Source organism: Drosophila willistoni, assembly GCF_018902025.1.
Source record: "Drosophila willistoni isolate 14030-0811.24 chromosome 2R unlocalized genomic scaffold, UCI_dwil_1.1 Seg167, whole genome shotgun sequence".
In the NCBI taxonomy this organism is placed as follows: domain Eukaryota; kingdom Metazoa; phylum Arthropoda; class Insecta; order Diptera; family Drosophilidae; genus Drosophila; species Drosophila willistoni.
The window spans coordinates 9,136,927-9,149,169 of NW_025814050.1; the positions used below are offsets into that span (position 1 = coordinate 9,136,927).

The 12,243-nt window shown below is 29.1% G+C and overlaps 1 protein-coding gene across 8 annotated transcripts in view; it reads left to right on the plus strand.

Moving 5' to 3' along the window:
* LOC6643899 (sodium/potassium/calcium exchanger Nckx30C) overlaps positions 1-4,392 on the plus strand; it is a 39,029-nt gene extending 34,637 nt beyond the window's left edge. For all 8 annotated transcript variants that reach the window (XM_023176636.2, XM_015178052.3, XM_015178053.3 and 5 more), the window contains 3 exons: positions 2,664-2,918; positions 3,815-3,951; positions 4,030-4,392. In XM_023176636.2, coding sequence (XP_023032404.1) covers positions 2,664-2,918; positions 3,815-3,951; positions 4,030-4,270 — 633 coding nt within the window. In that variant the 3' untranslated portion in view covers positions 4,271-4,392. The remainder of the gene's footprint in view (positions 1-2,663; positions 2,919-3,814; positions 3,952-4,029) is intronic.
* The last annotated feature ends 7,851 nt before the right edge of the window (positions 4,393-12,243 follow it).

Below are 12,243 nucleotides of genomic sequence, written 5' to 3' on the forward strand. Positions count from 1 at the left end.
AATATAGCAGTTAATAACAGAGATGCCTCAATAATTCGCCAAATAACATTATCTTATTCAACCTTCTTCTTTTGAAAGACACGTACGGGAAAATCTTAATTGTTTAAAGATTAAATTACTCATCATTCAATTATAGAATTCATTAAGGGCCTTACAAGGTTAAGTATAATTATAAAAACACAATCCATTTTATTAGATTGGGCAATTTACGTTTTCGATTTCCAATAATGCTTAACATATGTATCAGCCTAGCCACAAATGGAAACTTTTTGCTTATTAACTTAACTTATTGCATTAATTACAATTACTGTACCCTTTAATCTAATCCATAATTGAAATTGACCAATTACTTAATAGTAAATCTAAAGGGATCTTGGATTTATTGTAGCAAACATTCACCAGAGCAATTTTGACAATTTAATAATTTTCTAAATTCAATTTCCATTCTTTATTCAAAATAAACCAGAGGGCCGGGGCTAACTTCGACCGCGTCAAAGTTTGTATACCCTTGCAACTTTTTTGGTAACTTTTTCCTTGCTTATAGCCATCAAAGTGGAAAAACGTTTTATCTAAAAAGGCTAATGTTTGCGAAAGAACAGCCTACAATCTTAGCATAGGAAAAACTAAGATATTCATCAAAGTCACTGTTTTCCACCGATCGTTCCTATGGGAGCTATATGATATAGTCACCCGATCTTTATCAAATTCGGCACAGTCATTAACAGATATATTTAATGTTTAATTTGAAAGCAATCGCGTCAAAAGTAACGAAGTTATTGACAAAAGTCACTGTTTTGGAAAGATCGTTCCTATGGGAGCTATATGATACAGTCACCCGATCTTGATCAAATTTGGCACAGTCGTTTATGTGTAATTAACACACCAATATTAAATTTCATGACAATAGCTCAAAAAATAATGAAGTTATTGAGAAAAGTCTTTGTTCGTGACTTTGCGCTTTGTATGGGCGCTATATGATATAGTGGTCCGATCCGGCTGAATCCGAGATATACAACGCCTGCAGTATATACAAGCCTACATGCAAAATTTCAACTCTGTAGCTCTTACGGTCTAGGAGGAGTTTGCGTTGATCCAGACGGACGGACAGACGGACAGACGGTCAGACGGACAGACGGACGGACGGACGGACGGACGGATATGGCTATATGAACTCGTCTCGTCATGCTGATCAAGAATATGTATACTTTATATGGTCAGAGATGCTTCCTTCTATGCGTTGCACACTTCTGACCAAAATTAATATACCTTTTTTGCAAGGGTATAAAAATCTGATTTTTTAAAAGACTTTTTCTTTGGTCTATGACAAATGTAGAATTCCGCTGAAATAGCAAAAGGAAATACGATCATTTTACTGATGACTGATACCTATTAGCCACTGCCCTAGAAGTGAGCCACAGTAACCGCAAAAGACATTTAAATAAAGATTTTTATATATTTAATCTATATATAAGAAGCTTTTGCAAAATCATACTCACTAACAGACTCACCACACTTACGCACACACACACACTGAGAAAAAAAGCTTTTAGTGCCGCTTAACTGACTATATAATTGTAGATTTTAGATTAACTAAATAGATTAAAAACTAAATTTCTTACCTTTCTTAACTTTACTTTCAATATTCAAATCTCTTTTTTTTTTGGATTTTAGTTGCCAACGCATCTCTTGAGTGTGAGTGTGTGAGTCTGTTTGTGTGTGTGTGTATGTATGTTGAACGAGTCTCCTTTTGTTGTGTATAATTAAATGAGCATGTTGGACTATGTACAATAAATTGATCATATCTTTGTAATGATAAGAGATCTACCATCTACTACCTATCACTCTCTCTTCTTTGCACGTTTCAAAACTAGCACCCTTCAGTAATACTTCCATATATTTGTATGATATAAAACTAGAAAGTAAGTGCATTATGATGTTTTTTTCGAAATAAAACATATTTTTATTTCGTAAATTCTTTTATTTGTTGTTATCTATGTCTTTTACTATATGTATTTACTCTGGCCACCAAAAATACGCAACAAAAAAAAAAAAACCAAAACACAATTCTTTTTTAAACCAAACAGACAGAAACGCCTTTGGGAGAGTGCGCAAATCTTGAACAGAATCGAGACAAAAATCAATATTAATCATTTACATATCGGATCATTAACATGATTATACATAATAAACACATTACCTTTATATTGCATTTCATTTTTAAGGCAAAGATCGAAACAGAAATTCAGTCTCATACACTCTCACTCTCACATTCTCTTTCACTCTCTCTCTCTCTCTCTCTCTCTCTCTCTCTATCTGTTTCTCTCAATCACCACTCACTCACTCAGTTGTTGGTTTTTTTTGGAGACAAACTAAACTATAAAAACTCAGCAACAAATTACAATCAAAAACACTTTCAAACACTCACATTTTAACTAAATATTTTTCCTATATACATATATTTAATTAACTAAACAATACATATATATTCTATAAAATATTACGCTTACCATATATTTATTGTATAAATCAATTAAGAATATAATAAAATTTCAAATCGAAAACAATTATAAAAAAATAAAGAAAATTTTCATCGAATTGTAGAGTTTTAATATGCATACTCTTCTACCCCCTCCCAATACCACCAACTAAACTAAATGCTAAAGGCTCCTGAAATCGAAGATGAACCGGAGCCATTGAGCATGGCCTGGCCGGATACGGCACGTAAGCGTTTGACTTATGTCCTGGTGGCACCTCTCCTGGTCCCCATGTGGCTAACATTGCCCGATACACGTACACCGCGTGGCAAACGTTTCTTTCCGGTCACCTTCATTGGTTCCATTGTTTGGATAGCTGCCTTCTCATATCTCATGGTATGGTGGGCCAATGTGGCCGGTGATACAGCTCGCATACCGCCAGAGGTAAGTACATAAATGCAATATTTTTAATTTTTAAATGAACTAAATCAACGAAAACCACCAAAACCAGACTCGACATTTTTAAAGATATAGATTCTCCTCTATAAATCAAAATTAATGAATAAAATAATTCCAAAAAGCACGTATTTTTTATATTTATTTTGCAATGAAAATCGTTGATACTTATCTCATTGCTTAGTTCTCTTCTGTCAAGGATCCGCACACAGTACGGTTACGGTCTTCTCAACTCAACCGTATCAATTTTACAGTTTGTTCTTTTTATTGGATCATGTAAAGCTTTATCAGATCATAAGTAGTCTATATGCGATTGGATATCCATCTGAATTTTTTCTGATTTTTTCTCAATGATTCCACAAACTTTAATAATTAAAAAATCTATATTACCAAAATATATAAATATATTTTTCTTGCTTTAAATAGAAAAAAATTTGCATAAAAGTCCTTTTTGCATTTCGAACGGAAAAATTTAAATATTAAATGAATAAAAATTTCAATGAATTATTTTTTATACTTTGTCCCAAATTAATTGAGCTGTTTACAATAAAATTATTGTAATGAGTAGTTAATATTTTGATCGATCAATATACTGACTTGAAAATATTTACTGGAAATAATAATAGTAGATAGGAGATAATAATAGTTTCAAAAACTCTTTTAATGCATTAATCTCGAATTTAAAACCTTAACTTAAGAAAGGTTATAAAGAATAAAATCGAATGTATTTAGTATACATATAAAATATACGCGAAAAAATACTTTTAGATGGATAGATTTTTCTGGTTATCGTTAGAAAAATGACTAAATTTTAAACAATTTATCATACATTCTTTATGATTAATAACTAAATTTTTGAATACTTCCATCATCATCATCATTAGGTCATGGGTCTGACATTCTTGGCAGCGGGCACATCCATTCCGGATTTAATAACTTCGGTGATTGTGGCACGAAAAGGTTTTGGTGATATGGCCGTATCCAGTTCAGTGGGTAGCAACATCTTCGATGTGACTGTGGGGTAAGTTGGTTATCTATAGAATCTACCCAATTGAAATTGAAGTTGACTGATAAGTTATTAATCTACTTTGAATATTAGATTACCTATACCCTGGCTACTCTATGGCATTATCTATGATGCTCCAGTTGAGGTTAACTCGGTGGGCATGGTCTGTTCCATTACCATCTTGTTTATGATGCTCGTATTTGTGGTGATGTCGATTGCCTGTTTCCGTTGGCGCATGAACAAGGGTTTGGGCTTTACCATGTTTCTGTTATATTTTGTCTTTGTTGCCGTATCGCTGATGTTTGAATATGATTTGATAACTTGTCCAGTGTAAAAAGCGATCGTCCAAAGACAAAAGCCATTAACAAGAACCGAAAGAAAAAAACCGAAAAACAAATGTTTGAATCAAGCAAAAACTCAACCAACCAAAATTAGCTAAAAATTATATTAACAAAAACCCAAAGAAAAAGAGAAAAACTAATGCGAAAAAACAACAATATAATTAACAATGGACTAAAAAAAAAGCTAAATAATCGAATTGTTAAAGTAAATACACTCTCACACACACACACACACACACACACACACACACACACACAGCCAGAAACACATATACATAAACACACACACACAAAACATGAACAAACAAAACTTAACGTTTAAAGCGAGTTAGTTAGTGCAACGTTTCTTTTTCTAAACCAAAAAAAAACCAAAAAAAAATATTAAAAAAAAAGACATTTACTTTACAAGAAAAAAAAAAACAAAAAATTGAATACCAAAAAGAAATTGTTGTTTAGCCGCAGCTTTTTAAGCTCTATCTCTTTCTCTCCCTCTAACTCCTAACTTTCACTTTAACTTTCGCCCTATCTAAGAACTATGTATGAATCTTTAACAAAACAAAACTAACAAACCAAATGAAACTTATACTCTATTTATGAATTATATTAACTAAAAGCGTTAAATCAACAAAATGGCTTCCCAAAACTAAATTACTTTACTTATTTAAACAACTTAATTAACTGGGCACTGACAAGCACTTTTAACCATTTTGTATATAAGATAATAATTTCAATATCTTTTTGAAGAATCTGTTAAATTAAGAGTTAGCTCATTGAGAAAAAGTCGAAAAAAAAAATTCGAGGATATTCAGAATTCAATTATTCATTCAATTTTCAATTAAGTGTAGAAACTTCTTCAAAAACTAGACATGAATTTAAAAAAAAAAATATATTTAATTTTTTGATACCACAATTTAAAGAAAATAAAAGTGTTTAATCAATTTGTTCAAAACTTTCCTCTAACTTTTGTCTCATATCTAAACCTTTTTAGTTTCTTTTGATTTTGAGTACGATTAAATACCAAAAATCCGATTTTAAAGATGGAATTTCTTTGAAAATTATTGAGATCTAAGATTATATTAACTCAATGAGCTAAACTCACATATCTTGGACCTAATGTTTCGATTACTTTTCTCGCTTTCCTATACAAAAACAAAATATAAAAGTATTTTCATTTGCTTGCTCTAAAAAAGAAAAACGAAAAAAACCCAAAATGAAAAGGAACAAAAAACTTAATCTATATTATATATATATATATATTTAAAAAAAATAAAAGAAAACGAAAACGAATATCCAAAACAAACCAAAGCTTTATCTAAGAGCCTAAAATCTCTAGTTTTTACAACTTATATTATATTAAATATATAGTACCTATATATATATATATTTAAATGAAAACCAAAATTCCCTCACACACACGCACACACTTACATGGCATACCAACTATATATTCGACCTATATATATATATATATACATATATATATATATATATATATTGATTAAGTGATAATTTGCATACTTATTAAATTAACAACAAAAACAAACTTTCAAATAAGCTACAATTATACTCAATACGATGTAAAACCAAAACCAAAACCAAAACATTTTGCTAAAGCATTTGCCCTACAGAAAAAAAAAATGGGAGTAAATGAAACTTTATCACCATTACGAAGACCCTTTATAATTATGATTATGATTATTCTTGCAGTTATTTCAATTGAAAAAAATTATGATAGACTACTAAATGAGAAAAAAACAACAAAATATTACAAACAAATATGAAGAAAAAATTCAAATAATTTCAGATATATGTATACTTTTTGCTGAATGATTAATTCTTTTCCAAATCCCCCAACCCTTTCCTATATAAATATGAGCATATAACCAAACACACACACACACACACACACACACACATACATACACCACTAACTCTTTATTTAGAAACGAACATGCAATTTTTTCAAAAACTATTAAAGTGGCCGCAACAACAACAAGAAAGACAACAAAAAAAATGCAAAACATTCAACTATATATATATATATATATATATATTTTATATATGTATAAACCACGTATGCAACTATATATAACTTAAGTAGGCAAATTGTATTCAAAAAGGATATGAAACCAAAAAAAAAAAACCACAAAAACGTTTGCAAATGGCTCGCAAAATGCAAGTTAAGGAAACGACATAACACAGACACACACACACAAAAACAACAACAACAACAACAAAAACACATAGAACAGAAAGCAATAATTTTTATTACAACAAACGAAAAAAATAAAAAAAGAGAGAAAAAATGAGAACATAAACATTATGAGAACTAGAGGCAGTGACATAAACTTTATATATAAACTGTATATTCAAGCACGGCCAAGATGGAAAAGTTTTGCAACAAAAAGAAAAACCAAACAAGTGAAAAACAAAATCTAAAATTAATAATGGAGAGTCAAGTTAGCCAAGCAGTTGTATAGTCTAGTCCTGAAGCCATTAAATGCATACAAACATATACTATATGTACAACAAATATATAACGAATATATATATATATATATACATATATGTAATTAATGAAAGGATCGAGATAATCCAAAAGAAAAAAAAATACAAAAACAAAACACATTCAAAACGAACGAACGAAAATGAAACCTATATAAAGTGGCTGCTCTTACACCCCATGGGTGCAGTGCATGATATTGCACATATTATATACATATATATATATATATATTATAGGCAAATATAAATGGATATACCAAAAGGCAAAAAAAAAACCAAAAACCCTATAGCTGACAAATTAACAGAAAACACCAAGAAACAACAAACAAAAAAAAAACCATTAAGAAGAAGCAAAGCAAAGTTAAATAAAAGGCGACATTATGTAAATTTAACCACAAGGCATTTTTACATAACAACGACTACAATAAACATACACACCTACATACATACGTACGTACTTCAGAAGTCTACATACTAACATTGCATACATCTTACATAAAAAATCTAACTAATATTCTTAACAAACTTGAACTTCAAATTCGAGTATGTTCTAAGCAAATTGTTTCCATTCTCGCTGGGAAAATTGTCAATGAAATCTTAGAAGAAAAAAACATAGAAGCAAAGGTTCATACATACGTATGCGAGTCATTCAAATTCTTAATCAAATGAACTACAGGCTTGTCAGCCAATAATTACGTATACGCAGGGTGGTCACACCCCGACAGCTAGACTTGTGGAAAAAGTTAATGCCAATGACAACAATTGTTGAAAACTTGTGCATTTCAATTGGTAAAACATGGCAAAAACTAACTGAATTTGTCAAAACAAGTCAATATTGACCTTTATGCTCTTGGTTCTAATTTCAATACATATTTCAATATGTCAGAACAAACAGTAGCTAGGGCTATTTTGTTAAGGAAATAAATACTGACAAATTTCCATTCCAAAGGTTTTTTAAAATTTCAGCAACTTTTAGTTCAAGTTTAAATACAATACCAAAAACTGACTGTAGATCATACAAAAAATAACAAGCTATTAACCCAAACTGCATCCAAGCAAAACAAACTCCTTTTCTCGGCAAACTTTACGAATAGTTAGATGGCCACCCCTCTGAATGGCCAAGGCTTTAACAAAACAAAACGAAACAAAACTTCCAAAAAGCAAAAGCAGCAACCAGAAAATGAACAACAAAAAAAAACCAGAAACTAACTAAAAACAAAAAAAAAAAAAACAAAATGAAAATTGTAGCTTAAACTTTTATACAAGCTGTACTATGTTAAACTAACTAACAAAACTAAAACGATAAAATAATACTCTTCCAAATACCTATTTAAAAACCAAAAAAAGAAAACAAAACAAAAAAAAATTTAGCTCTAATATTACTTAGAACATTAACAAAAAAAAGCATTCAAGCACTCGTACTAACAAAAACTAAAAAGTATCTTTTCCTTCACCCACAAACACATACACACACATACAACATATACACAAACAAACACCATCATACACCACATATCGCGACCTTTTAATCCTCCATAAATACCAAAACATATAAACAAAATCTCTTCTAATCCAATCTAATTGTAAACAAGTGAGACAAAATATAGAGGAACATCCAAGTTGAGACACTTCAATATACCGAAAATATATGTATGTACTTAGAGCGCAGTACAAATTGTAAAGCGTCTGTTAACATTTTATAAAACAAAATCAAAAACAAAAACAGCAAAACAAAAGTTTAAATATATAATAGAACAAGTATCTAGACAATTTCCATTATCATACTCAACAAATCTTAAAAAATAACAAAACCAAAACATCGTCTCTATTTCTCTTCAAAAACGCACACAAAACAAAATGTCGAGTGGCCCGTAGTGAAGAAAGAAGTCTCGCTTTGAAGCAAAAAATTGAAAGAAAGATAAAAAAACAAAAAAACTAAATAAGATTATATATACCAGAAAATAAAAAAAAGAATATATATATATATATGAAATTGTTATGGTTATAGATTTTTAACAAGTTGAATAATTGCGTAACACAAAAAAACAAAAAACATATTAAAAAATAAAATAAAATTGTTGAGAAATTAGTAAAGAAACTTAAAAATGCGAAAACCTTCAGAATAACATACAAACAAACAAAACAAAAAAACAAAGAAGCGTAAACATAATAAAAATAATAATGAATGAAAACAACAACAACAACTAATAAAGATAGTAATACTATATATACTTTATGAAATATTTAACTTGAATATAAAAATAAAAACGAAATCATTGTTTCAAATTAAAGTGAAAAAGTAAACTTAAAAAAAAAACAACTAAAAAAAAAAACAAAACAACAAAATTTTCATCGCGTACAATTCTTGTGTCTGCTAATTTTATCTTTCCACACATAGATTAAAAGGCTTTCTTCTGATGTCAATAACCTTTTCTCTGACTTTCTTCACATAATAATATAATAATTCATTACATAAGAAATTCAATGATAAGCTTCTGAATTATTCGGAATTAAAAAAACCGCGAGGAGTTTATCATCGTTCACTTTATCAGACCCTAACCTATGGCAATATCTGGGCTTGGGGTCAATAGCTTTGAGTTATTTATGACTCACAATTAGTGGTTTTCTTTAATTAGATCGATGTGACATTGGGCAGTTTTTTTATAAATATATGTTTACTATATACGAATGTATAGAAGTTTGCCTTGCAGAGTTCTTAGAATATCCTTTGAAATCGTTTAATGAATTCTAGCAGAAAAGCATTTCTTAGTTTAGTTTTTCAAATTTAGATATACGAAACGGTTCAAAGCTTATGCCAATAATGCTAAGTAACCATTGGAACCTTTATAGGATTAATCATTGTCCATCTGTCTGTAAGTACACAAACTAGTCCTTAACTAGTCGGATCACTATAACATTCAATGGTTATGGCATATAACTTTCTATAATATTTCAAACCCATTCTTGAATTCATTTTTTTCTCATGTAATGAAGAATATCTCCCTTTCTCTATATATAGAAATCAGAGTTGATTAAATTGTTGACATCATTTGACCTTTTGATTTCTTGTGAACATTTGAGTAACAAAATTCTATTGAAATTTACAGCCCACAGAGTGCAGTAAGTATTAAAAGTAAAAATTCGATATGATTTGGCCTTATTATTTAGCTTTTAGTTCTACAAAAAACTAAATATAAACTAGTTAAAGATATTAGTATATTTATGAAATTAGCAAACACATAAACATTTTCTAGAGTTCTAGTTTATATCTGATCTCTGGAACTCTTTGAAGTCAAGTCAATCAATCATCTACAACAACAATCGAATACAACTGCAACTGCAACTATAAAGAAACGAACTACTAACCACATAAACATTAATTTCAGCTTTAACTAACTCTTAAACAAGTACCAAAAAAATCAAACTACTAATTCTCAAAACAAAACATTCACACATACATCCTTGCATACGTATAAATTAAAGTATATATACATAAAAATATATATAAAATATTATATATGCTCTTTAGTAACAAAAATACAACTTGTTAAAAATTTCAATTGGTCCAGTTGCGTCCGTTGCAAAAGCAAAAAACAATAATTGCTTGCTTTTATTTCCAACAAAAAAAATATATATATAAAAACAAAAAAACGAAATAAATATTTTATTCGCTTTTTTTCTATTAAAGATCACAATAAAATAAAAGCAAAAAAAAAAAAAAAACAACGGTAAGAAAACAAAAAACAAAAAAAGTAATAGTTAACATATTGGTAGACTAATTTAACAAGATTTTATAGAAAAATGTTTATTATTATAATTTTTTTAAAAATGAAATACATACATATATACTTATATATAAATATAGTTATACTATATATATACATATAGAGACAGCCGTCGTGTGTAACACAATATTCATTACCCACCAACAAATGAAAAATTATGGAAAATTCGTTTTCTTATGTTTTTTAGTTAAATTTTGTGGAAAAAAAGGGCATTTGGTTTTTTCTCAATTTTGTTTTGTACGAATATCGAAAAGTTAATACCAACAATGAAATATGATAACAAAAAAACAAAAAGTGGATAATGAAAATAAATAAAAATGAGATATATTAATTTTAATAACTGATACGCTTTTAGCACATAAGATTGTACAAAAATATAATCATTTTGTTGATGGAAAATGAATATGATGGATTATATATACATATATATATATATATATACCATATATAAAACGACACAGTAAACCCAAATTACTTTATAAACAGATCTAGATTTTATACAATTCAAGCAAACAATATCATTTCGTTCCCCCATCATGGATCATCAAAAAAACTGCAAGCAAATCAAATAAATAGTCAATTTCTACCATTACACACACACACACTAACAATAAATATATATATATACAAACAAACATATATAAAAATGTTATATAAAATTATACATACATATATATATATTATAAAACTCGAGCATTTTGAAGGAAAGGAACAACACAAAAAAAGTTAAATCAAAAAAGGCAAAACAACAAATAACGAATTAATGATAAAACCAGAACGAAAAAATAACCAAATGTTAACTAGTTATTTAGGTGAAATATACAAAGTCAATACACCAAACTACATCACATTACAACACACACACACACACACACCCACATACAAACATATATACTCTAAACACGGCAAGAATTCAAATAAAAAATGAACCGTTACATAGCCGAGTCGTAGCAGAGCCGCAGCAAACGAATAACAGTAAACAAAATGGCCGTTTAATAAAACTTTTGTTATCGATAAGCAGTAAATTGCAGCAAAAAATAATAAAAAAAAAAACAAAAAACAAAAGCAAACACAAAGTTAATGTTCAAACTAACTAAAAAATATATAACGAATATTATATATAATACAACAAAACTTAGACTGTATGTTATTTTCTCAAATACAAAAATACCTACGTATGAAAACAAAACCAACAACAAACTAAAACAATAAAAACAGATTTAATAAAAATGAGTTATCCGAATGCATAAACAATTGTTATTATTTTTTGAATACTAATACCAATTATCAAAGTTACGTATAGCCGAACTCTTCAATCATATTAGAGATGAACTCAGTGCCGGATTAGGCCAGCACGGGGCCTGTAACAATCAAAAATGCAAATTAGAAGATCACTTTTCACTGCAAAAGGTAAAACATGAATGAAGAGCGGTGAAAAAAGATAACCTTAGGTAAGGTCAGTTTAGTTGGCTATTTTGCCATTTCGAAAGTGTACACGTTTCAGACAAAACTTTCGCTGTTATATAAACTGGTGCCGGGTCCATATCAAAAAGAATGTAATCAATTGGCCGAGTTTGAGGAACAGCAAAAGAAATTGTCTAACGATATAGATGATGATAATAATGATGTGGATGAGGAGGCTGAAAAGACCAGTTGCAGAACCAATTAGGTGAGTT